The sequence below is a fragment of the Hippocampus zosterae genome, chromosome 10, assembly GCF_025434085.1.
Source record: "Hippocampus zosterae strain Florida chromosome 10, ASM2543408v3, whole genome shotgun sequence".
In the NCBI taxonomy this organism is placed as follows: Eukaryota; Metazoa; Chordata; class Actinopteri; order Syngnathiformes; family Syngnathidae; genus Hippocampus; species Hippocampus zosterae.
In genome coordinates, this window is record NC_067460.1 from 20611015 (window position 1) to 20638611 (window position 27597).

Consider the following 27597-nt stretch of genomic DNA (forward strand, 5'->3'; position numbering starts at 1 on the left):
AGATTGAGTTGTGAAGCTGAGGGGTCAGACATCTTAACAACAACTCTGATTCAATTCTTCAGATGGTGTCCTTCTCAGAAGGCTGGGGGGGAAAAAGCGAACATATGGCAGAAAGGACAGTTCAGAAATAACGTTGATGAAAATGATGTTTTGAATGTCTTGTATTTTAAATGATGCAGTTCGCAGGGGGTATTGGGTTTTGTTTTGGGTTTTTTTTTGGCTAAGCAGACCGTAGAGAGTTTGGAGACCTGGTGCTACGCGTATGCACCCACAGTATAAATCACCAAAAGCATTCCACCTCTCTTCCCACCTAACCTGTCACCCCCTTTCTGTTATCCATCAGCTCTATAGCCTCCAATCTCCTCCAACAGCCTTGCATTATGTTTTTTTTCTCCTCTGCATGCTATTGCTCTTCTCTCCCCTATTGCTGTCCCCTTCGGCATACGAGTTGAGCATGTCAAGGTTGGCTACAGATAGTCTCCCCAGGGCCTCGGGGCGAATCCCAGTCAGACTGCCAGCCTGACTGGGATTGAGTGTGCCACATAGAGCGAGGTGGTAAAAGGTTACTCGTTACTGAATTTGCCCAGTCTTTGAAATGCTACTCATGCGCTCCATAGAAGATACGCTTGTATGGTTTACCAATCTGTATTATATTACATTTTGTCATAACAAATAAGACACCCTGTTCAGTTTAATATTGTCTTGCGTCCTTATGTTAATCCTTCTGCAATTTGTAACAGTCTTCTGTCACTCTTGCAACCAAAGGTATTTCATTTTTGGTTACTTAAACAAGAAGTTTTCCCCCAAAATCTGCCCACTAGCTTGACTTGACTAGCTTGTCTTGACTAGCTAGCTGTGAAGTCGTTCACATTGCTGATTATCATTCAACTTGCGTGGAGCTTTTTCCAATATTTCCATCAATTTTCCCCTGGACGGGGCGCTGGACGAATGTACCCTCTGCAATTTTGTTGTTCAAGATGGACGCATCATGAAATTGTTCATAAAAGTCTTTCCTCTGACCTCCACATGAACCTGATCTTTAGGTTCTATAAATTTGCTGTTGTCGCAGTTGGCACATTCCACCCTTCTGATGAAGTTGTTTAAAGAGCACAACTGTCTTAAAGTTGATTGATCTCTGGTGTCTTGCCAACCACTGAAACCAGTCGAGGATAAGCAGCAACCTCAGTTAAGTGGATACCTCACTTCTGTGCAGGCAACATGTAACCTAAGACACATTTCTGTCAGAAACCATGAGCGTGCCTCGTCTCTTATTAATGTCATTGTCCTAACAAACAAAGGGTATCATTACACCAGAGCTGAGATGGTTTCTATTCTGAGATAATGGGTCACATCGTATACGGGCAACCTGATCCTCTTTTGGGTGATCAAGGAGTGAGCTGCCGCCTCACGTTTGGCTGATGATAGGCCAGCCTGTGTTTTGTTGTAAGAGACACTAGGCTTCGCAGAAGTTGTCAAAACAAGAGGCTTCATCCGGAGGGATTACCTTGCTGGGATGTACATACACTAGAGTTGGGGTGTGTTGGAGGGACTACACAAGCTGATGGTCCACAGAGGGTGGAGGGTTGCGGGGGTGGTTTGTTATACGGTCTTCCTGTGTGACATTGCAGAGATTTTTGTTCACACCTCAAAAGAAAAAGCATTCCGACACTAATTTGAAGCACGATGTACATTTTTTTAAAAACCAATCTGGGCCTAACATTTTACATACTTTATATGCAGTCTATTCTTGATGGCAATGGACATCCATATACAGTATAGCAAATATACTGTGTCTCGCAGGTATAATTAAAAAATAGGGCTTGAAAAACACACAGATACATGATCAGGGGTTGAAGGTAGTCGCCAATTGCCCACTTCGCAGAAGGACGCTTCACATCATCCGGCAAGTGGAAATCGTATAAATGTACTTTGCACGTATTTTGATCTTCTGCACAGACTCTAGCGAGTTTGTTATTCCTACGCTGTGTAGAGTGCACCCCTCATCTGCGATTCATTTAAAGGAAATAAGGAAAGCCTCTTCGATTGGCTGGGAATCAAGGCGGCGGTGTTCACTCCCACAATGGCGCAAACGCCCATTTCCTACTACCCATCTACAAAAACGCCAAAAGAAAGAAAATTGCACTCTTGCGCATAGCTACACTGTACTTTGTGCTAGACTTGCTTGAAAATACGACCCCTAGACTAATGAATTCTCCAAGGGCTAATCAGTCAGGACTCTTGTCAGTCAACCTAGAGTCCAAAGACTAGAGTTTAAAGACCCTGTAAAATGATTGCAGTGATTTTGTTCCTCCATCCATCCAGTCAACCAGCCTGTTTCAGCATCCATGACATGTTTGGTAGTGAAATGAAAAACACCAGAGCTCAGATGCCAGTGTGAGCTTTTACACAACAGGGAATTGTGGCCTTGTGTATGTGGTTGTGTGTTGTGCTCATAAATTGTTTCATATGTGCTCTACTTCTGCAAACGCATGCATGCATGTGCATGTGTGTGTGCGCACACACACTCTTACACACACACGGCCACACAGCCAAACCAAGACTGTGCATTCAGTAGCCCAAGGGTCTCATTGTCACATTCACTTATCATGGTTTGGGCATCATGCTGGGGGGTTAAAATGAACTTCCCCGCCTCCTCCTCTCACCCACACCGTAAACTCAAGCCCACCCAAAAATCTATTCTGGTCATGTTTACAATATGGCTGGAGAGAAATTGAGTCATTTTTTATTCATGCTCGTATCATGTCATTGTCAAAAATTGCAGTTGTGTTATCTATTTTCTGTATTATTTGGGATCTGATGTCAAGTAATTACTATTGTAATAATGCGACCAACAATGCGAACTAAATGATTAAAGTACAATGAAACACTTCAAAGTCAGATAGTAACGGAATGTAACCAAATGGATGAAAAGATATGTAGCATTTATTTATTTTGTATTTTAGAAAAGGACTGTTTTTTTTTCTACGAGTATTACATTACCTGTAAATGAACTGGAATACACACTCAACCTTCTTGATGTGGTTAAAAAATGTTTTTCTAAAATATAAATATGTACAGTATATTTTTCCTTAGTAACTGTAAATCTTTGAATGGCAATGCATAATATATCACAACATGTAGTCATGAAAAATACGAAACAGTCAAGGTGACGCTGAAAATATTGTATTCAAAATAAAAACGAAAAACTTTTTTTTTTTTTTTCTTGTACCTATGTAAAAAAAAAAGTTAACTTCTCATTTTATGATGTACATTCATTTATTTTTGGCTCTTATTGTTATTGTCGATGCCACCATATTGTAGGTCTGCTCAGGATATTTGAGGAACTTCTATTTGTCCTATAAAAACATCATTGGTCTTTGAATATGTTTCAAAGCGACTGCATTCCGCATTCAGCAGCTCCCCCACATGCCTGAAAATGATCGAATAGGAGCTACCACCAAATACCACTGCCTGCTGTTGTCAAGGTCACGGCTCTTGTCTTCAGTGTGAAAATTTAACGTATTGTCTTTCACATCACAAAGCGTCTGTTGTAATTGTTCAGCTGTCCTCCTCGTTGAAGTGATGAACTCGGCACCTGTTTTCCGTAGGGACAGTAGGGCTTGTGTGTGGAGCAATTGGATAGTCATTGTTATCTTCCTGAGATCTAAAAACCTCAAATCAATGTCAACCAAGACCTCACATTCTCTTCAGTCATATTTATGTTACTTAACCTGCCGAGCAGTCAAGCGCACTTGCTGTATTTTGGTCACTGTAAAGTCAGTGGTCAGTACGGATATTAGCCCATGTTAGTTTGTTGTCAAAACACCCATTGTAAAAGGGTGCTTATACCGGGCCACTTCCAACGTATGGAGTGTGTGTGTGTGTGTGTATAGTGGTGTGAGTGTGTGTATACACTGTACACACGAGCACCCCCCTTCAAAATCCATCCATTTTTGCAGCTTGTACTTAAGTGCGGCAAGACTGCATGACGGCTCACAAAAAACGTGTAGAAAGCATCCTTAATGGTCACAAAAAATCCATGAAGTGGTGTGGGTCTCAAATTGGTTTGGATTAACAATTAATTAAACACTGAAATGTAATGACTCGAAATATCTGTGCAGACAATGCTTATTTATCTTTTGAACATTCTTAAATGTTATATAGTGAAAGTCAAACCATTGTACTATAAATACTGAAATAATAAACTCTTAAACTCTCACGCGCGGTGGCCCAGTGGTTAGCGCGTCGACCTCACAGTGCAGAGGTTATGGGTTCGATCCCAGCTCCGCCCACTGTGTGTGGAGTTTGCGTGTTCTCCCCGGGCCTGTGTGGGTTTTCTCCGGGTACTCCGGTATCCTCCCACATTCCAAAAATCAGGAATGCCAGGTTAATGGAACACTCTAAACTGTCTTTAGGTGTGATTCTGAGCACAAATGTGTTGTTCATCTCTGTGTGCCCTGCGATTGGCTGGCAACTGGTTCAGGGTGCCCCCCGCCTACTGCTGGGATAGGCTCCAGCATGCCTCGCGACCCTTGGGATTAGAAAATGGATTGACTTTTTTTGCATTAAATTAAACACACCCTTCACCCACTGGCTTGTTGTGTGTAATATTTTGTTTCTGTCGGTTCTTTATTTCATCAGTTCGTGCTGCTAGCAAAGTAGCTTTAAATGCCCAAAATGCAGAGCTAAAACACGAGGACTGTGCCTCTAATCCATTGCCAATTATAGGCAGGATCCCTGACCTACTGCCCTGGTTTGCCTTGGCTTTCTTCGTTTGCACTGCCACTGGGAATTCAAGCTGTTTGGCTTTATATGTTGGTTTGAGAATAATTTGTATTTTCAAGCTATGCAAGCACATGTTGTGGAAACCACTGCTAGACAGTGGACAAACCTCCCCAATATATCAGAAGTCTGATCAGCAAACAGAAATATTAGGTCCATAAACAAATGCATATGTTTCTTTGTGTACATCGGGACATAACGGGATGGGATCAAAATGAGGGCAGACAATGCTGTGAATTTATTTATCATACATCCTTTGTTTTTTTTTCAGGGACGGGGGTTGGTAGGGGATTCTTGCCTTAGCCTTAAAGTGAGTTCAGAGACTGGATATCCTGGAGTAAATAAACATGACTCTCCTTATATTCCGTCATGTGGAAAAGAGAATGAGATGCAGACTACTACCCTGCTGGTAATATCACATCGAGCGTAAGCCAGCTCTGTGGACAGGCCCCCGCGGGCTTCCGCGGCTACTACAGCGACACCCTTGACATCAAGGCAGACATTAAAATGGAGGGATGGTGCCGTTGCCGGTGCTGGCTGGATTACTGGGTTTGAGGGAGGCAGTGTGGAGCATGCATGTGTGCATGCATGCGTGTGCCTGACGGGTGGGGGGGGTTCTCTGGTTTAACCTTGCATTTTGTGCAACCATGACTACTGTATGCACGCTTTCTTTTTTGGGAATTAATTCTACTTTCACAAAACAAATTCATGATGTCATTTGTTATAATCTTCTATTCTTTCTCCTATTTGTATCAAATTACATCTTATTCAATATTTGACATTGGATGTCCTTGTAAATCTCCCAACAGGATCAGGCTGCCTTTTCTCTCTCTTAAGTCAGAACAAATTCCGGTGCACCTGTACACCTGCAGTTGAGCCCGTGGTGTTGTCATAACATTTGAACACATGTTAGCACTAAATCAGAACTGCTTTTATTGTCAAGATTGTGTACAAGCAAACAAACAAGACATTTTCCTGGGAACACCTTGAGCTTAAATTCCATTCAAGTGGCTAATTTTACGACTTGTAACTTGCTTGACAAACATTTATGAACGGGGCAGTCAACCGGGCAATTTTCTTGACAATAATATACAGTATGTGCCTTTCCTAGTGTAAATACTGCATTCTGATTCATTTTGTGTTTTTGGATTATGAGTAAACCAGCGAAACCCTCCCGTTTGTAGCCATCTCAGAGGGCGGCCATTTTGCCACTTTCTGTCTAGCTGAAAATCACATCTCGGTTGCTCAGGGCTCAGATAACGAACACTCACGGCTTACCCGTTTTCTGAAATTGAGCCATGTTTTGTCTTTACCTGATTGAATCCGCAAAGTGGCAAGGGAACACTGTAACAAATTCGCTCAAATTGTGTTTAATTATGTTATTATTGCTATATTTACCCATAGTATACCACCTTTCCAAGAAAATCACAATGTCCCATCACTGGTGACCTATTTCTAGAATATGCACATAAATTCATCTGGATCCGGATAAATTTTTAAGTAGACTATACATCTACTCATAAAAATAAATAAAAAATGTATCGACACTTGGCGAAAATAAAACCGATTCAATCCAACACATTTTTTAGTGTACCTATCAATGCAAACAGTGACCTCTCACATGAACACTTTGAGACAGTAATTTATGTCTTTGTCACATCCCGGCTCGATTACTGCAATGCCCTTTACTTTGGGGTCGGCCAGTCCTCCATTAAGCGCCTTCAGCTGGCCCAGAATGCCACTGCTCGCCTCTTGACTGGTACTCATAAGAGGGAGCACATAACTCCTACTCTGGCATCTCTTCACTGGCAGAGTTATTTTCAAGATCCTCCTCTTTGTTTTTAAAATCTCTGAATAATTTTGCGCCACCTTACCTCTCTGAGCTCATCCGCCCCTACACACTGTATTAATATACTTTTTAAAAATGACAACAGTGTTGTTGATGACTTATTTTAGCCTGTGCATTGCTGCAGATGGGTTGTGATTAGACCAGTAGAAGTACAGCGATACAGAGGTCCTAGCTGGTCGAAAAGATCCCCCCCGTCTTCTGCAACTTCAAGTCAATGCGCCACCTGGCGTGAAATTCCTGTCATTACAAGTCCAATTGAAATGAATGCAATCATTCACATCAAAACTTAATTGTGGACCAACCTTCGGCGGGCCGGATTAAAAAGACCAACGGGCCGGATTCGGCCCGCGGACTGTAGTTTGCCCACCACTGTTATAGTGTGTTGCTGATGACAGAAGTTAATAAATGTTCCATACCTCCTGGTTCAAGCCAGGTACGAACACCACGACTATATATGACAGGAAAGCAGTGATATAGGGCAGCCTTGACGGAGCGAGTTTATTAAGCATTAAAGCTCATCTTCAACAAAGTGTTCAGAAGAACACAGCCTGAGTCATCGATCGAAGAAGCGCAAAGCGTTCCCCCTATGTTTTCTACTAATTGCAAGACACTTCCGTATTGACTCTTAAAAACTTTTATGTTCGAAGGTTGAACAGGGGGGGCTAGGTGCCTCCGCGTCTTTAATGCAAATAAGTCTCGTCTCCAGTGGCGTGTTGCCCGCAGGACACTACCGGTATCCGCCTCTGCTCCTTTAAGGCAATGAGGAATTAAACCGTCTGCAGGGGCAGAGCAGGGTTTGTGTGTGCGTGCGCGCGCGCGCGTGTGTGTGTGTGTGTTTTATTCAATGTAATGCTCCCAGAGTCCGTGCGGTGCGATTACAGAGAGCGTCAGTGGCGAAGATGCGCTTACTCGCCTCTTGCTGGACGCACACAGGCGATGAAGATAATTTGACTTTGGAATCCCTGCACAAAGCAACCCTAACCCAGCACCTTCTTTTTTCTTATTGCGTCTCCGCAAGTTGAGGCTTTTTTCCTCCTTCCCCAAAACATAACCTGTGAGTTAATTGAGTTTTTTCCCCCCAAAATTATTAGTGAGTTTAGCCAGTTGAAGCCTTCTGTTGTTAAATGCTCCGTTCGTGAACGCCTCTGACTCAGCATCACACACTCACACACGCACAGGCACGCACACACTCGAGCACGCGCACACGCACACACCTGGGCTTCATTCACCCCTCAGCATCCTTTTGAGAGGCAGCAAGGCGCGGAGCAGAGGAGAGTGCACCGCTCTCTCCGAGACAATCACCACCGGGTTCATTTGCTGCTCCAAAAGTGGGGCAAAAAAAAGTAACGAGGAGACATTAAAAGTACGAGACTCAGGGCTGCTTGCTTGGAGACAAATGTTTAACATCACCCTAAACGCTCCGAAGAGAACCCCAGGAAGGCACTGGTGTGAGGAAGAAGAGAAAGCATAGCTGTGGAGGGGATTGAACGGAGCAGGGCATGTGGATATTGGCTTTTACCTTGTTCCAGAGCATCTTGAATGGTAAGTTTCACCCTTTGTATTTGTTTTTAATGTTGGTATTTATTATTGATGCACATGACACATAGAAGTGAGGGAGAGTGAAAATGGCCCGCCAGAAATGGATTTTTCATGGCTGTCAAAAGGTTGACACCCTTGATAAAGGTGAAGCATGCGCAAGAGGCATATCAAACCTTTTAAGCCCAACACCAAAATGCACCTCTGGCCTATAGATGTCTTGATCGGACAAATTGTATCCGTTTGCAATCATATTCAATAGTTGGATTTGCTGTAGTGGAGTAATTTTAGATTTTATTATGGTCTTTTCGGTGAAAAGAATGCATTTTCATGTCTTTCCATTTAAAAAAAAAATTTTTTTTGGGAACTGTTGATGCTACATATTCTCACAGCGCCACTGTGGCCCTTAGTAATAGGTGACGTACTCGATATAATGAACATTTGATTTGTCGCTGTCCTTCCAAAAGCACATTTCCTCAGATTTGCATTTAAACAGGCAAGAGAAATGTATGCACATAAAACTGATAACAACAAATTGACAGTGTCATTTATAGCACATTGAAGTAAAATCCTAATTTACTGCTCCCACTTTTCTCCATCAGTGAGGTTTGTCAATATTTGTCTTATTTCACGGAAGAAAACCAGTACAACATTTTACAAGTATTCCCAAACTAAAGTGTGACGTTGTAGCAGAGAGCTACGATTTATTGGAATTTTGGGGCTAGCTCAGAACACGCACTAAATAAGCATCGTCCATTGAAATGACCAAAAATCTCTCTCTCTTTTTAAATGCGTTCAGATTTGCTTATTGTTTTCTCAGACCCGTATATAAGATTTGTGTGAGGACAGCAGAACACACATCCATATCGCGGATGCTGTGCATGCATATTCGTGTCATGAATTTCCATTTCTATAATCTATTAAAGAAAATTGATAGTTTATGGCATTCAGTTAGTGGCCAGCGTCTTTTCTACAAGGAGGAGATTATGGCTGCCTGGGTGTGTACAAAAGGCAGGGTCGATGAAGGGGAAGAGAATGGTAAAATATTTTCACATCATTGTACGCATTCAAAATGGAGGGTCAAGAAAAGCTGAATGCACAAAGCAGGAATATGGGGAAGTCGCTAGTTTACAGGTATGAATACATTTTGAGCTGCATTGAGGAGCCGTGATGTGATACGGTGTGTCCCTAAAATGGATTTTCCCTTCTGCCTAAGATGATAAAATAAGGCTTTGGAATGGATTTTTGGTCGCGGCGTCGCCTCTGTTTTTTTTTTTTTTTCCATTCAGTCCCATATATTGACGCCGACTAAAATGGTGTTTCGCTTCAGCTCGTGCTGAAACTCATAAAAGAACAATAAGGAATTCTCATCAATCATAATCATCTGACTGTGTCATTACATCAACTCCTATGCTAGAGACTGTATTTTTATTGCGCCTGGGATTATTGGACCAGCCTGTGGAAAACAATGGATATTGAATTAGGCTGCTGCGTGTAGACATTGTCTGGGTGCATTACTTTGTCACCTTTATTTCATATTTGATTTATTTTATTTAAAAAAAAAAGATGAACACGTTTCCCTTGCTGTTCGCGTCATTTTATTCGATTGAATAATAGAGGAGGCTTGCTTTATTAACTATTGTTGATAAGCTTGAAAATGAGCTGCTCACCGGATGAGCAGGCGTTGTCAGGCTGAATGAATGACCTTGTAGACAGGAGGCAGTGCAGTGATTGGTTTCTAGACAATTCTTGCTGTTTCAGAGTTAGGCCTATCACATGCTTCCTGGCCGGTCTCTATGGTAACCTCCTTTATATATGTGTGTATGTATGTGTATATATATATATATATATATATATATATATAAATAACTTCTCATACCGATGAGATGGACCGTTTGTCATCAGACAGAATTACCAGGGTAATTCATTCCACAGAATGGTCATATTTACAGGTGAAGAATGTTAACATGCAATACTGTATATGAGCGACTTAAAAAAAACCTAACTAAATAAACAATCAAGTCAACACATGATGGTATTATAACATAATGCTTGTTCACATGAAAACTCATTCATCCACTGTCAGGTGCTATTCAACTAATTACTATACAAGCCTGAAAGAGCTCCAATCGCCATGACTTTTTTTTCCATATTCATCTCTGACATTCCAGATAAAAATGGCAAAAGTTGTAAAATGGTAATTCATTGAACACTGATGATTTAGTGTCACATTTACGTTCCAACAACAGGGCAAAAACAAGAATGAGTGTTTGAAAACGAAATTTGATTGACACACAATTTAAAGGGGACTAGTAAAAAAAAAATCCTTAAAATGACGTTTTAGATTGTTTCCTTTACAAGTTTTTGTTCAGTAGCTCCTCCATTTGAGATGCGTAGAAAAATACTGTGAACATGAAGACCTGTAGTATTTGTCTTGAGAGACATTCAAAAGTGTTTTTTTCCCAAGCCACTAATGACCCGATTCAGCCATCGATATTCAACACAAATGGAAGCAAATTCCACCTTTGCCTGAGAGCTGCCTCAAGGCAAAACATTATCACGTTAAAATGCCATATTCACATTCTCGATGCAAAGAGGAGCAGCAATGAAATATAGACGCAAGAGGCTTGATTCGATGCCAAAGGACTTAATCACGTATGTGTTTGATACGATAACAGTTAGGCAGAGATCAAGCGATCACGCAATTAAATTTTTATCTCTATTATCACTGACCTTTTCTCTGAGCAAAACCTAAGAAACGTGGAAGCGCTCGCAGAGCATGCAAGCTAGCTTGCATCACGATTAGTTAGCCTGCCAATTTTGTCATGACCTCCCATTAGCGAGCGTGAGTGTGAGCGTGGATGGTTGTTCGTCTCTGTGTGCCCTGCGATTGGCTGGCAACCGGTTCAGGGTGTCCCCCGCCTACTGCCCAAAGACAGCTGTGATGTTCCCCGCACTGTGTGATTCCCTCTGAAAAGGCCGCAAACGTTGGGTAATGGATACCCTCATGTGTGATCATAATTGATATACCGAGTTCATTTGTACTCGCGGGATAATGAGGGCTACTCTACTGCACGACGCCTCCTTGAGCCCATCCGGCACTCCAATTAAGTGCAAGCTTTGGCCACTAGCATGCGTGCGTGCTTCATCCAGTGCAAAATCTAATTACTGATCATGCTGTGTCTGTTTGGATTCCAGCAAATCGGAGGAGTAATTGCACAAGCCGGCGTGTAAATGTCTCTTGCATTCAAATGTTCACGATATCATTTAGCATCGGCGTGGAAAGAAGCAGAATCAGAAAAGCCCTCAGCAGCCAGATGTAGGTGTTTGATCATGCGTGCAAAGTGAGGTTGTAGTACATCTGGCGGGGGTTCCCCGTCTCAGCCTGGCTTTTCACCAGAAAGGATGTTTTTCATTCGCTCAGCGCCTGTCAAAGTGACATATCATATTAGTGTGCTGCACTACTCACAGGTACTGTCGTGTCATTATTGAATCATAAGTGAGGCGTGCACTTATTCTTCTATATTTGCGTGGAGAAGTCCGTACAAGCTGCAAAAACAGCGTGCGATTTACTGTGTGCAAATGCGCATGCACTGCGAGTTTAATTGAGGAGCTTGGTGGGTGTGTCATGCAGTAGCCGGGCCGCGAGGCCTGATTTATGTCCTTTCAGGCGCTCATTGATCCCCGAGCTTGGTGTGAGACTGAGTGCATTGTCAATAATCTTAACACTCTGTGCTATTCCTCGATTTCACCAACCTCTTTGCACGTTTGTGGTGTGGCGCTGCAGTAACTTGTCACCGGGTATTGTTATTCCCAGCTTCACAGCATTGCGCTGACTACGGATCTACTTTTATCTGCTTCTGGTAACCCAGGTTCTATTCCTAGTAGCTTTGCAACACCGGAGACCCGCCTTGGTCTCCAGATTATTCTTGAGATCTCATTTTGAAGATCTAGGTCTTATCTCGGTCTCACATTTTAACATTTGCAACCAGCACTGATCTGCTATTCTTCAACTTTGTTCATGCGGTAATAAAGGACAAGCATTTGGTAAAATAACAGACACTATACCTTCATTTCATTTGTTGCTAACACAGCTAACCATCCCTAGATTGACTGCAACGGTAAAAATACAAACACAGTTAAGATAACGTTCACCAGCGAATCACATTTTTTGTCACGGTCTTGGTGAGTTCTGGTCTCGGCCAAGTCTTGGTCTAGATAGTGTGGCCTTGTGGACAGCACTTAATTTTCTAATATCTGGTCAGTCCAGTTCACTACACGATGTAAATCAGTTTGCTTATTTGTTAGCAGATTTTAGGAGCTATAATGCTGCCCGCAATCTCCACTTTTCTGCGTCATTTCCTTTTCTACTTCACGGGATACACTCAGCTCAGCTGTAATCTAATTGGTGGCTTTTCCATTAGCAATATAAGGGACTACCAGTTACTATGTAGCATTCTTTCTTGGAGCTGCTCAGCCAAAGTTTCATGCTAGCGAAGCCGATTTAGGGCAGCGATGGACAAGTGGCGTCCCGCTGGGACACTCGGAGTGTCCCTTGAATATTAAAAAAACAAAAAAATTGGAGAGGAATCATATCCATGTTTCCTTCCTCTACACCAGGGGTGTCCAAACTTTTTGCCAAGGGGGCCAGATTTTATGTGGTAAAATGTCGGGGGGCCGACCTTGGCTGACATTCTTTACATTGAACAACAATATTGTTCAACAAATTTTAGTAAGCCAGTCTGTTTCACATTTCCATTTTTATTTTAATTTCAACAATCTTAAGAATATCTTTTGGTTCATTTGAAACAGGTATATCACATGCAACTGCTTATTCACATGACTTTTTCTTAAACAGAAGTCTCCTGAGTGCAAATTGATTGATTTGAAACATAAAATGTATCACCATGACTTTTCAATAGTCACAAAACGTTTGACTCGAACAACAGGGAAATGAACAAGCAATAAACATATCCACAACTGCAAGGATCATTTGAAATATGACATATCAGTCAATATAAACACGGAGTGATGTCTTGTTAACTCGTGAGTGATGCCCTCTAGTGTCTAAATGCTATTACTCATTTAGTGAATGCTATTACTCATTTAGCCACTAGAGGGAAGCAGTACTCTATGAAACATCACTCACCAGTCTACGAGACCTCAGTCAATGCAACACGTGTTCCATTGCGCCCAACCTGCGGGCCAGACGGCACTGACTTTATGACAGGGGCCGAGGGCCGGATGAAATTCGACCGCGGGCCGTATTTGGCCCGCGGGCCGGACTTTGGACATGCCTGCTCTACACCAATGGACTCCTGCACCCTTGAACCATGACATGCAGTTTATGACGATACACTTCTGGAGATTGGTTCAATACAATAAGACATGCACATGCTTTGTCCATATTTAACATTTTTGCCACACATCTAGTTAGCAAGTGCAGGGTAGTGGTGTAGAAACCCCCCCAGTAGAGCTTATGAAATATCGTGGCCATTATTTAAGTTGCCAATCCCTACCACAGTTTGACGTAAACCACTGCAGCTATTGCTATGCATCGAGGGTCTCAGACTCCGATCCTCGAGGGCCGCTTTGCTGCCTGTTTTCCATCTCTCCCTGTCTCGTCTCTCTCCCACACCTGATTCAAATGATCAGCTCATCAGCAAGCTCTGCGGAGGCCCGATAACGGCCGTGATCACTTGAATCAGCTGCGTTGCAGCAGGGAGAGATGGAAAACATGCAGGAAAGAGGCCCGGGGTTTGAGACCCCTGCTGTACATTGATATGTCATTGCTCAGTCACTGCAACATCTGAACACGACAATAATCAATAGAAGCAGCAGCATGATGCTGCTCTGTCTGCACTTTGGTGCTGCCGTTAGTCTCCTCCTGAATAAAATGTCTTCCTATCATTACTAACCATCCCGTGTCGAGATATACACACAAGAACCTCTAATGATAATAGTTGCCAAATCGCGGCTCAACTCAATGAGAGCTTTTTTTTGGTGCGGTTTCCAGAGATTCCATTTTGAAATGGCAACGTGAGTGCCCCGAACCGAGGCAAGGAGAGCCACGTCGAGCTGAGCCGAGCTGCTGCTAGACAGTGGAAAAGTGGTATAATGCAACAGCGTCATTTAACGGTAGAAGTGAAGACAATGATGTAGTTAAGGGAGTAATTTGGACCGAGTGCCGAGTGTCGTCATTTACATGCTGTTAAGTATCCCCATACACTGTTGTCAGACTGAGGTCTATTATGTATTGCTTCGTGCCTCTCTATCTGGAACATCCATCCCCACCAGTGATTATGCTAATCACTATTTGATCAGATGATTAAATTAAGACATGATTCATTCAAGGTATTAAAATGCTCAGAATACATTTGTGTTTCTTTGGTCTCCACGAGCATCCATCACTTGAGGAAATGATGACCGGAGAGCAGTAGAGAGGAAGTGTAGACAAATATTGCTCCTTTTTATTCAGCCCGTGGCACATGGAGAGTTGTAATAAACCTGGACGGGGATGTGGAAGGGGGGCGGGGGGGCAGAGAGAGAGAGGTGGAGAAATGGAAAGAAATGAGGTAAAGGAGAAAATAAGGCAGCGCGCGTACAGGGTGGGGGATTGCTGAAAGGAGTCGTGCGGCAGTCCCCTAAGTGTTGAATAAACATGCTTGGTTTAGGGAAAATGGCTGCGATAAATGTTTAATATGATAAGTCCATAAAGACGCTCAAATGAGTCTGGAGTATTAAAATGAGAATGGCACGCAGCAGCAGCTTTGAAGGAGGGGTGGGGGAGGGATAATGGCAGACAGAGCTAACAGGATGAGCGCAGCCAGCTGCTGTGACATCGATATTAACACACTCCAGCAGCTGCTGGTCACAGACGTCTATTGGACAAAATCGGAATGGCGGTATAGCATCAAAGGCCCGCCATGGCCCGCTAATGACGTTATCAATGCAAAAAAAAAAAAACAAAAGGGTGTCAATTCGCCCCCAAAATGACAAATTTATCGATTTGTAACGTGCTTTGATTGGGTTGCAAGTTCAAGACCCATGATGGACAAAATATGGTTGCTCGATAGATTTGATGTCGAGAGCACGACCTTGGCACCCCTTCTCCGATTCAGAACATACAGATCATTTCGCCATTGCGATCAGGTTATGGCAATATTACTGTCAAAAAATTTATCAAATAATAATATTGCTCTTTGGATTGAATTTAAAAAAAGAGAAGAGATAATGATTCATTTGTAACAATTTCGAAACATAAATATCCAACACTATTTAAATAAAATCACAATAGCTTCAGGCGGCCCGGTAGTCCAGTGGTTAGCACGTCGGCTTCACAGTGCAGAGGTACCGGGTTCGATTCCAGCTCCGGCCTCCCTGTGTGGAGTTTGCATGTTCTCCCCGGGTCTGCGTGGGTTTTCTCCGGGTGCTCCGGTTTCCTCCCACTTTCCAAAAACATGCGTGGCAGGCTGATTGGACGTTCTAAATTGTCCCTAGGTTTGAATGTGGGCGTGGATGGTTGTTCGTCTATGTGTGCCCTGCAATTGGCTGGTAACTGATTCAGGGTGTCCCCCGCCTACTGCCCGAAGTCGGGTGGGATAGGCTCCAGCACCCGCTGCGACCCTAGTGAGGATGAAGCGGTTCGGAAAATGGATGGATGGAAAATAGCTTCATAAAAGTTTACATTATAGTTTCAAAGAAATTGCCACACTGACCAAAAAAGAAAGCCCAATAAATGGTTATGGCTCTGATAAGACCACCCCCCCTCCCCCCGCCCCAGCTGTTCAACTAGGGAAATAAGTAAGTCAGATAATTAGCCATGCTCAATAATATTGAAAGAAAGAATGCAGCCAAAGATATCCCATTTTTAGCTGTTGAAGGGGTAAATCATATTATGTTTAAAAAGCAGTTAATGAATGAATGAAAATGCGCTACACACACACACACGCAGATACACACACAAGTAATACATAGGCGTCTCCATACGAGTGGCCACATCTTTGGTGGTTCCATTTTTTTTGATAAGCACGCCGTAAAGCCCATTCTTTTCTGTTGTGGTCATTTTGGAGGATTTTCAACTCAGTCTATCCAAGCTACCCCAAAGGATGAACTGTTAAAATAGATTTTACTCACAATTAAAGTTGATTTACCATCTCGAAAATATTAAGGCCGATATAGAGGCCGTAGACTGACAGGTGAGTTATCTCAGCAGCTTCTCCTTGCTGCCAAGAGCTTCTAGGCTCAGTGACACCTGTGCTGACCCACCATGCGCGTTAGCTACGCTTGCACGCAAGTGGACATTGGTCATATTAAGACGACGCGCAGCGACTCCTTTTGAAGGTCCTTAACTATAATGACTGCTGACATAATAAGGTTGGCCGTCCATGATGCGCCGTGACCGACTGAAGTCGGGCCTTTGTCAGCAACAATCTGGCCGACGTGTACGCTGCTGCTTAATCATGTTATCAAGAGCGACGATGTAAGATGACCATTAGATTACTCGGGAAGGGATTAGATTATACCCACTCAAATCTCAATCAGACGTCTTGGAGTATGACAGCGAAGCACAGAAGTTCATTGTTTACTGGCAGACTGTAACGGCAACAATGCAGCGGATGAACGTCGGGCTTGGAATATTGGCCAGAACATACGGTCGAAATATACTAAACTGCACATCATCTCATGCAATACAATACAATACAATACAATACAATACAATACAATACAATACAATACAATACATGCTGATTTATATAGCGCTTTCACAACAGCGGTAGCTGTAACAAAGCGCTTTAAAAAAACAGTTAATATAAAGTAAAATAATAAACACAACACATAACATAAAACACGGACAGTCATGCAGTTCTAACCACTTTTCCGTCACACGCTTTGTTGTTTGAAGCAGTTTGAGATGAAAGAGGAGAGAATCAAAGTGTCCTTTAACCAGTGGATCAGAGACGTCATGCTCAAAATGTGCACACGTCGGCTACAAGCTAAGTTTCAAAGTCAACAAGAATAACAATAAACAATAAACAAATTTTTTGCGTTGTTATGTTATGAGAAAGGCGAAAACCATTTTGGTAACCCAGTTTTGAAGAGTTTATTAGTGCCACTTCTAAAACTGATGATTAACACATGAACATATTCATTTAGAAGCAGACGACATTTTTTTTTTCAATTGTGGCAATTTCAATACTACAGAGGTGAAATTAGATTGAGATTTTGGCAGACGGTGCCTTATGATATTTTACCAGGGGAGTGCAGGCAGAAAGGAGGGGGGGGGGGGGTTAAGATTTGTGTGTCTGTCTTATTAATATTATATATGTTTGTGTTAGGAGCGGCCCGGTAGTCCAGTGGTTAGCACGTCGGCTTCACAGTGCAGAGGTGCCGGGTTCGATTCCAGCTCCGGCCTCCCTGTGTGGAGTTTGTATGTTTTCCCCGGGCCTGCGTGGGTTTTCTCCGGGTGCTCCGGTTTCCTCCCACATTCCAAAAATATGCTTGGCAGGCTGATTGAACACTCTAAATTGTCCTTAGGTGTGAGTGTGAGCGTGGATGGTTGTTTGTCTATGTGTGCCCTGCGATTGGCTGGCAACCGATTCAGGGTGTCCCCCGCTGGGATGGGCTCCAGCATCCCCCGCGACCCTAGTGAGGATCAAGCGGTACGGAAGATGAATGTTTGTGTTAGTGCATACTGCACCTTAAGCATCCTATCAGATTCATTTTTCACCAAAAAGTATTAAAAAATAAAGAAAGAAAAGCAGGTCACATTTAACCGACGGTGGCCCGTGATCTTCATCACGGTAGCGGTCAGCATTTTTTTTTTTAAGTGGACGATACATCAACTTAAAAAAAGGTACCTAAATCCAGGAAATTCTTTTGTGTGCAGCCACTTGACCAAATAAAATTGAGCAGATTCAACACAATGTTTTTTTTTCCAGTTTACTTTTGATCATTTGAATTCAAACCAGAGGTACCATTTTTTCAAATTGCGAGTCAGATCCAGATCTAATCTAAAAAAGATAAAAAATAATTAGTTGTCTCATTCATCTTTCATATGCACGCCAATATTTTCTTTCCATCTACAGCAGCAAAAAAGGAATTGCGCCTCACCCTGTTCTCGCTCGTGAGCTCCTATGCAGATGCAGCAAGTGTATAATTTAGACATCATCGTTTAAGCGTAGCCCCTCAAACATCACAGGACAGATCTGTCGGTGAGGATCAGTGGCATGCACGCAGCCGCCCCTTTCCACTGTCACAGCGCTGCTTAATATTCATGAGAGCAAATTGGAGGACAGTTATTTAGCTTGGGCGCATCGTGTATTGCCTCCAGGCACATCACATGAGTGCCAGCGTTTACTCACTTCGGGCTCATTGGCATCTGCCTGTCTTGGGCATCTTTGGTTAAATTTAAAGTGGTGTCCTGAGATATGAATGACTCGACGAACAATTTTTTGAATATACGAGCCATCGTTCAGCAGATTTTTTTGCCATATATACATATAAACATTTCGTTTGTTTATTCTTGGTGTGCGGCCCGGTAGTCCAGTGGTTAGCACGTCGGCTTCACAGTGCAGAGGTACCGGGTTCGATTCCAGCTACGGCCTCCCTGTGTGGAGTTTACATGTTCTCCCTGGGCCTGTGTGGGTTTTCTCCGGGTGCTCCGGTTTCCTCCCACATTCCAAAAATATGCATGGCAGGCTGATTGAACACTCTAAATTGTCCCTAGGTGTGAGTGTGAGCGTGGATGGTTGTTTGTCTCTGTGTGCCCTGCGATTGGCTGGCAACTGATTCAGGGTGTCCCCCGCCTACTGCCCGGAGACAGCTGGGATAGGCTCCAGCACCCCCCGCGACACTAGTGAGGATCAAGCGGCTCGGAATATTCTTGGTGTTCCCTCGTATCTTGCTTTTGATTTTGCATTGTTTCTCTTGGCTCTTTGTGAGCAGCGATTTCTTTTTCTACTTTGTCCGTGCGCTTTTCTGTCAATAAATCTTTTTGTTATTGCACTTTGTCTGAGCCTACATTTCTGGAATCCAAAACCATCATTCGGTTCGGTGCAGAACATGATAGCCTGACCTTAGCGGGCATGACTGTTATATGCCAAATTTTCCATTGACTTATGGAGCATTTGTGCATAAATTCTATCAACTCTGCCTGCAACAAATTATAAATCGTTTGCCATGTTGGTTCAATTTGAAACACTGTGGTGACAAAAGGGACTCAAATATATAAAAAATTTGAAAGGGTGGAATATTACTCTACTGTCTTCTCTTCTTGTATCTTAGTGAGCCTTGTGTGATGTCCCGGCCCCTCACACACTGCCCTGCGGGCACACAAACGCTGCTTTAATTATCCAAGGTTCTTTGCTGTCACACGGTCACTGTTTGGACTCCGCTGCCACACTGCTACAGTTGCCATTGCTGCCGCATACACGACGACGGAATGAACTCAACAGATGCTCTCTGAAAGAGAGAATATTGAATCCCGCTTGCGGGTTAAAATGTTGTTGTTGTTGTTTTTTTTTTTTCTTTGCTGCCTTTTGCTTGCTCTGTGCAGCTTTTTATTTCATGCCCCTGTCAAAGAATGTGGAATCCAAACAACTAGAGGCTGCATGAAATAAAATGATGCAACAAATACTTTTGGTCAGGGTGGAACATCTTACAATGTAAATTCACTGAATGCTTTCATTTCATGCATCTGTGCAATTTTGTGTGATCCTTATTAAAAATCCTGCGAAGCTTATTATGGGTTTTTTTTTTTTTTTTTTTTACGGTGACACTGAGATGTTTTTTTTTCTAAATATGTTGCCCTACTTTGATAAACAGGAAATGAGGGAGTTATGTGGAGCATTTTAGAAGGTGGCACATAAAAAAGACATTTCCACTGCCTCCTGCACACATAATAGAATCCCTTAAATGAGTTGGGAACATGCCTTGTTATGTAGTTGAGATCTCAAAGGGGAAACATTTCAAGTTGAAGATGAAATTTGGGAATCAGGAACACCTTCTTCAGTGAAATTCCAATCGCTTCTTGTTTCGATAAAACTGGTCAACAGCAAATTTTAATCAAATATGGCTATATATGTTTTTAATGTTTTTTTTTTTTGGACAATGATTTCAAAAATTTCTTTTTTTTCTATCTTTTTGAAACATTCTCATTTGTGGGTGTTTTTTTTTTTTTTTTTGGTTAGACGCAGTGCAGGTTTTACCATGTGTTGTAATTCATATATTTTAACTTCAAATTAATATTTACATTGTAATTTATGTACCGTCAATTTGTGATATTTGAGAAAAAGGAATCCACCCGTTGCTGAACCTAATCTTTTACTATATTAGCTTATATTTTATATTATTATTATTAGTAGTATTTTATTATTATTAAAACCTGATGTGCTAGAGAAGAAAAATTGGAGACTCGGAGTCAGCGCACTACGGATGTTTTTTAATCGCATTTTTGATTTGAAAAAAAAAGCAAGCTTTTGCTGACCAGTGTAATTGAAGACTCTAAATTGTTGTCTGTTTTGGGATCGACACCAACTCTTTCGTGACTGCGAACATGATAAACATTCGAAAATGAATAGCTCGATGGAAGATTTTCTAACCGATGGTGGTATAATAGGAACTACAGTAAATGTTGCCACAATGCCACCCAAAGGAATGTTTTCACTGCGTAATAGCTGTGTAATAGCTTGACCTGCACATTTGACAGAAAATCACTTTTTTCTCTTCAAAGATTCCTCTCGGCAACCAGAGAGACGTAAAAGAAAATCACAGTCAATTATAAATGCATATCATACATAATTGAACAGTGTCACTGATTTCACCTTTACAGTTGGGCTCATGAAAAATGACGGCAATTACGCCTCTTCTCTCGGGCAAAGTAATAAGTGGCTCGGCGCTGAGGCCGTTTGTTGGGGCGTGACACCGTCCTCTTTGTGAGGTCTGCGCAGGCCATGGACCTGCGTCACCAGACCACGGGCGCCCTGGCTGAGGGGAGCGGAGTCAATTAAGAAAACGGGCAGCGCTCGGCCCGGTTCAAGGCAGTTTCTCTCACACGTTTTTCACATGCGAGACAGATTTTTGCCGATGATAGACCGGAATAAGAGCTTCCATGGCAATCACAGTCGTCTTTGATCTGCTTCTCGACCACTGTACAAAAACCACTACTGCCAGTTGTACCTGTCTCAGGGTTTAGCCAATAGTGTAAATACGGTACTGTGTGCCATTAAAAAAAAGAAAATCCATGAGCCCCCCCCCCCCCCAAAAAAAAAAACTAGTTTGACAGGCAGTGGCCAAGATTTTCAAAGTACACTGTACTATGCGTTACTTCTGCTCTTTGCCTCCCCCCCTGTTGGTTGGTTGATTGGTTTGTTGGGTTTTTTTTTGACAGTTTTTGTGCAGGATTCGATCATTTATATTTATAGAGAACAATGGGTAGGACGAAATACATTTTTCCCACTTCTTCCTAGTTCGCTTTGAACATGAACATTCTCTTTCATTTTTACTATTTTACTTACCTTACTTTCTGTCAACTTATGACTGTATATGTTTTTATGTTCAATAAACAAATGAAACGAAATGAAAACATGTAAACTGCGCTAAGCTAATCATCATCTCCAGGTGTGTCCTTTCATTCAATTTGTGTTTGTGAATCTTTTTGATGGGATCATAGAAAGACTGCGTGAGAGAGAAAATGCTTCCATCACTACAGTAAATAGCCTACACTTTGCAATACATACGCAACCGTTTCACTTCAAATCAAGAGTTGATTTGATTTGCTGAAATGTGTCGATTTTTATGTCGGTGAGAGAGTGTAGAGTAGCGAGATACTAACGGGGTCTTATTGTTGGTTTCAGGCTGCAGGAGCAGAGAAAAAAGATGGGGATGGGGGTGGGGGGAAAGTCTGCAATTTGAGACCTTATTAGGAATTTATGAAGTGCTAAAATGTTTTCTCCCCAGAGCCTGCCGTCGGTGTCACTGTAAGCCATTTAGAGCAGAGCCACCATGCTCGTAGCGCGGATGGCAGGCTAGGGCAAAGCTAGTATCATGAAGCATGTACTCCATGTCCACATATTTTTTTTGGCCTGACTCAACATAGATCCACAATCAACTAATTTTGATTGTGGATGCTAAATATTTATCAAACATAGCGGTTGATATGCATGCATGCACTGTCTGGTCAGTTGGCACTTCCGAATGCATTTTAGGCTACGGCTGTCTGGCCGTTGTGTTCATTAGCTGCCTACTTCCTGGTTCAAGGAAGATGACAAAAGACGAGAGCGGTGAGTGGACGGTAACGTGTCCATTGATCTTCAAGTGCGCAGGCGTCAAATTCAAGAGGCAGATCTGACCTCTCGCATCATTTCTTACGATTTGTCTTTGTCTAATGCGTTTCTCTTCTGCCTCCACAGTTTTCAGCGAGGACCTACATTCCAGCTTATATTTTGTCAATGCATCGCTTCAAGAGGTAGTATTCGCCAGCACCACAGGGACCTCAGTGCCCTGTCCTGCTGGGGGCGCAGCCCCCGCCTCACTGCGCTGGTACCTGGCCACCGGTGAGGAGATTTATGACGTCCCCGGCATCCGCCACGTGCACCCCAACGGAACGCTCCAGATCTTCAACTTCCTGCCATCCAGCTTCAGCAAGCTGATCCACGACAACACGTACTACTGTACTGCCGAAAACCCCTCGGGCAAGATTCGGAGTCAGGATGTCCACATTAAAGCTGGTAAGTCCATCGCGGTGGCGGCAGGGGAACTTTTTGTGAGGATGGATATCGGAAAAACTGAAAATGTTCAAATTGTTTTCATTCGCTGTTTATCTGGCCTAGTTTCACGGGAACCCTACACGGTCAGAGTGGCTGACCAGAAGGCTATGCGAGGCAGCGTAGCCGTCTTCAAGTGCATTATTCCTGCTTCTGTCGAGTCCTACGTCAGTGTTGTATCATGGGAGAAAGACACGGTCTCGCTCAGCTCAGGTAAGACCGCTACGAGTCCTGCGTGTAAGTCGGATTTTGAAATCAGGAGCTGTATCATGTCCGTCTGGACAATGTGCAGTGGCTCTCCCTTAATATAAATGCTTAAAAATCATCTGGATGATTCGCTGACTTTTTATGCACAGGTCGGTTACTGTTGTATTTGCACCCACAATGTCCGCTTTACAGGCTCTGCCACAGGCTAAAGTCAAATAATGTTATTTCAGGTTGACGCACAAATGAACTGGTGTCTTTTGCTCCAAATTATGCCTCGACGGGTCGGTTGGCAAATGCTGCTGCCTATTCCACAGAAGGCCACAGTGGCTTTATAGCAAATGACGCATCATAACCGTTTAAGAAGGGACATTCATGCTGGAGTCAAAAGTAGACGAGGATAAAAGTTGAAATATTGTGAAAATGAAATTGTAAGGAAAATTTTGCAGTTTATAGATACAGCACTGAACAAATCCATTAGACCTTCTGACATGAAAGTGCTTTAATGTGGACTCTTTTTAGTGTCATTGAGCTCTCAGTGTTTTACCCTTTTTGATAGAAATTAAACATTTCAAATTCAATCTTTTTGGTATGGGCTTCTCTAAGTCAAAAATTAACCGAGCATAATGTGTCTGTTCTAATTTTTTTCTGTGAATGAATGAAAATTCATGAATCACTACAATAACTACGTGTAAGCATTAAAATAAATTAAAAAATAAAAATAAAAAGTTTATATTGAGAGAAATAGGCTGTCACTTTTCTACCTTTGCTACTCAAATCGCTTTCCTCATTTACCTACTGATGACGCAGCATCAGGGGCAGCTGGGGGTTGACTTTCTCTATCTTCGACAAGGTCACAATGACCCGAGATTAAACCACTAACTGACCCATGCCACCCATATACTGATATACTATCATATAACATACTGACATATACAGAAATGTCTTATGAATGACGTTAATTTTTTGGTATCCGATACATTTGTTAAACACTGTCGATAACAAAAATTAAGTCCTGCGGTTATTTTACAAGAACGCAGCCAGAAAAGAAAATTACAGTCTATATGCATTTTTGTTGGCTTTGTTCGATTATCTAATTAACTTCTCTTGTAATATTGCAACTTTTTCTCTTAATACTCCAACTCTGACTCTTTTCTCGCGTGAGTCATAGCAACTGGAAATCAACAGCTCCATATGACAGCGTCTCCTACCTAGCCAGGGGTTGTTGATAACTGTCACACTGAATCAATGTTTCTTCCCCTGTAGCACATTCTCAACCTCAGTCAAGCTCCAACATTTACATGGCAGAACAGACCTTAATTTTTTTCAAGTCATGTAATTCAGCATGACAACCGGGGCATTGATTTTTTTTATTTTTTAACTCGCGTTAAAAGCAGCGCTTATCTCTGTGATTGCTCCGTATTCCGCCTACGGGCTGATTTTTGCTTCGTACTGGGGCATTCGGGGACCTGTAAGTGAGCACTTGATGTCATTTGACTGAGGGCAAAATCTGGGACGGTGTTTTTGTGGCATTTTAAATGTGTCTGCTCGAGCATGAATATGTGTCTTCTGATCCATGCCGGAGACTTATTTACTGGCGAGTTTGCCCGACTTACTCACTGCAAGCTTCCAGTTAAAAGACATTGCCTCATATCACAGAAATTTAGGCGAAAATATTCAGCACGCAGATATGATTTGGATGTGCAAATAGAGTGACTCATGCGGACACCGCAAGGGCTGGTGGTCTTTTCATCTGGATCCGCCTGGTTTTTGCAAGAACGACAGTATCGGATTGGTTGTGTTTACTCCAATAAAGAGCAGGCGAGCGCTGTCAAAAGCATGAGCTCACGGTCAAAATCACTGCTGCTCTCTGATAAATATTTGATGGTGTATTCTGTTGCGTGGGCAGATCAACCTCACACTATTATGGAGAGGTTGAGATGATTCCAAGTAGTAGCGGTCTGCAGAAGGATACTCGGAGAGCTTTGAGAGTGGCAACGAGCTGTAGTTTGACCCAGCCTTGTTTTCCAACTCCTTCTCCAGTTCTCTCTCTCTCTCTCTCAATTTTTTTTCACATTTTCATGAGAAAAGACTTTTTTGTTGCGAATAGGAACATCAAGCTTCTTTGGTGCAATCAATACTTGTAGAAATACAAAAAAAACAAAAAAACAAACTAGGATGAGCACTAAGAGCGCTGATCGAGTTCCATTTTTTCTTTTTCAGAATTCCAAACGATGCTCTTCATTGAATTTAAACGTGTCAAACCAGACTCAAATAATTGCTGAACAATTATTAATTGCATTAGTTGTTTAAAGCTAGGGCGGCCCGGTAGTCCAGTGGTTAGCACATCGGCTTCACAGTGCAGAGGTACCGGGTTCGATTCCAGCTCCGGCCTCCCTGTGTGGAGTTTGCATGTTCTCCCCTGCGTGGGTTTTCTCCGGGTGCTCCGGTTTCCTCCCACATTCCAAAAACATGCGTGGCAGACTGATTGGATGCTCTAAATTGTCCCTAGGTGTGAGTGTGAGTGCGAATGGTTGTTCGTCTCTGTGTGCCCTGCTATTGGCTGGCAACTGATTCAGGGTGTCCCCCGCCTACTGCCCGAAGACAGCTGGATAGGATCCAGCACCCCCCGCGACCCTAGATAGGATCAAGCGGCTCGGAAGATGAATGAATGAATGTTTAAAGCTAAATTATGAACTGCCTGCCGTACATTTGTTCTATTGCCAAACACAGAGAGATGAATCCATCGCACCCATCCATCCATCCATCCATTTTCTCTTGTGCTTACCCTCATTCGAGTCATGTATGAGCTGGAGTCTGTTCCAGCGGACTTTGGGCCGAGGGCCTTGGACTTGTTTGCACTCAGTTGTAGAGCGCATATAGACGAACAACGACCGTATTCACACTCGCATTTACACGAGTCTTTCATGGACCTCCCAAGCATGTTTTTGGAAAGTGGGGAGAAGCCAGAAGACTTTCAGAGACCCTCGCATGCACAGGGACAACATGCAAACCATTCACACCCACATCCGCACCATCACTGAGTGGGAACCAATCCCACGCTGCCCGCACGCAAGTCCGGCGCGTGTGCCCCGACACCATCAGCAACTAGACCGAAATGGTTTTCCGGACACCGTGCAGAAAGATTTTCTGGCCTGTTTTGGCTGAACTTCAAATAGTCGGATGGGTTCCGTTGTAGTTTTGTATTTCGCGACATCAACATCAACAACTGGTGAAAACGTAAAGGAAAGTGTGTCAAAAATCACTGAATAACGTCTCGTTCTCAATGGGTCTAAAATAGATGCATAATTACAGAGTAGGCCGTGTCTTGATTAATCAGCTGTGATTGAAACATTAATTAGAATATGAATTACCTCCTAGAATAAGGACTGCTTAGTAGTCATTTGAAGCGGCCTGTTTTGAATGTGAATGCGCACAACGTGAGTTCACTTGGGTCCTAACGTTGCAACTAGCAAACCATTAACCTGTCATGAATTTTAAAACGGGTCTCGCATGTTCAAGCTTTCATATGCCCCGCTGCTGTCGTCTGCTCCTTTTGATAAACAATTAACGGAGCTAATGGAGAGATAAAAGAGACACTGGGAAGAAAGGCAGTGGTGGGGGGGAGGGGGATGAGCTGTTCTGTGTTCTGTATTTTATAGCGCAGATTTTGTTTTGAAGGGATGCTGTGGCGCCAAGCCCGCCGTTGCGTGTCAGCGTCCCGCGCGTAGAGTGGCTTTTGAAAGGGAGTCGTTTGTGCGGCGTTCCATTTATGTATTCTTACTTTGCTTATTATTCAAGATGTCAACCAGAGCAACAGACTTGGCGGCCTTGGTATCAGGAAGAAGATCAAACAAAGAATGGATATTTGAAAAAAAAGTAGCAAACGAGATGTCAGCGAGACCTTGCACACTTGACTTGCACAGTTTAGCGAGGAAGAAAACATATTCTTTGAGAAAGTGGAGTGTAATTTATCAGCTTGAAAGTTTCTTTCTTTCTCTTTTGTAATGTATTAGTTGTGACCTATGAGCCCGGAGCTGGCATGGATCTCTACTGCGTCCAAACTTTTGAGTTCTTATTGATTTTGTTACTTTTTTTTTTCATGTCTGCCCTTCACCCTTTTTTAAAAACTTTTCATTAAATGATGATTTGGCTTGCCTGTTATTGGCTGGAAACCCGTTCGGGGTGTCCCCCGCCTGCTTGCCAACGACAGCTGGGAGAGGCTCCATCACACCCTTGTGAGGATAAAGCGGATTAGAAAATGGATGGGAAGATGGCTGGCTTGCCCAAACAGTTTGCAATAATTGTGAGCATTTTGTCAGATATATATTTTGAGATGACGTGCATTGTAAATAATTGGCCTCATGAAAAAAAAAACCAATGTGATAATGTTTTTTTTTCACATTGTGCAATGGATCATTCATTCATTCATTTTCCGTACCGCTTGATCCTCACGAGGGT

At 42.8% G+C, this 27597-nt stretch overlaps 2 protein-coding genes across 9 annotated transcripts in view; one reads left to right on the plus strand and one right to left on the minus strand.

Annotated features, from left to right (window-relative positions):
• sh3bgr (SH3 domain binding glutamate-rich protein) overlaps nucleotides 1-27597 on the minus strand; it is a 192267-nt gene that overhangs the window by 40835 nt on the left and 123835 nt on the right. The gene's annotated exons all lie outside the window — the stretch shown is intronic.
• The window catches only part of dscamb (Down syndrome cell adhesion molecule b), an 82203-nt gene continuing 62075 nt past the window's right edge, over nucleotides 7470-27597 (plus strand). For 3 of the 5 annotated variants that reach the window (XM_052078339.1, XM_052078340.1, XM_052078342.1), the window contains exons 1-3: nucleotides 7476-8173; nucleotides 22579-22896; nucleotides 22999-23145. In XM_052078339.1, the coding sequence (XP_051934299.1) occupies nucleotides 8131-8173; nucleotides 22579-22896; nucleotides 22999-23145 (508 nt within the window). In that variant the 5' untranslated portion in view covers nucleotides 7476-8130. Of the gene's footprint in view, nucleotides 8174-22578; nucleotides 22897-22998; nucleotides 23146-27597 lie in introns of all 5 variants that reach the window. The other 2 variants (XM_052078344.1, XM_052078341.1) reach the window with 2 other exon arrangements.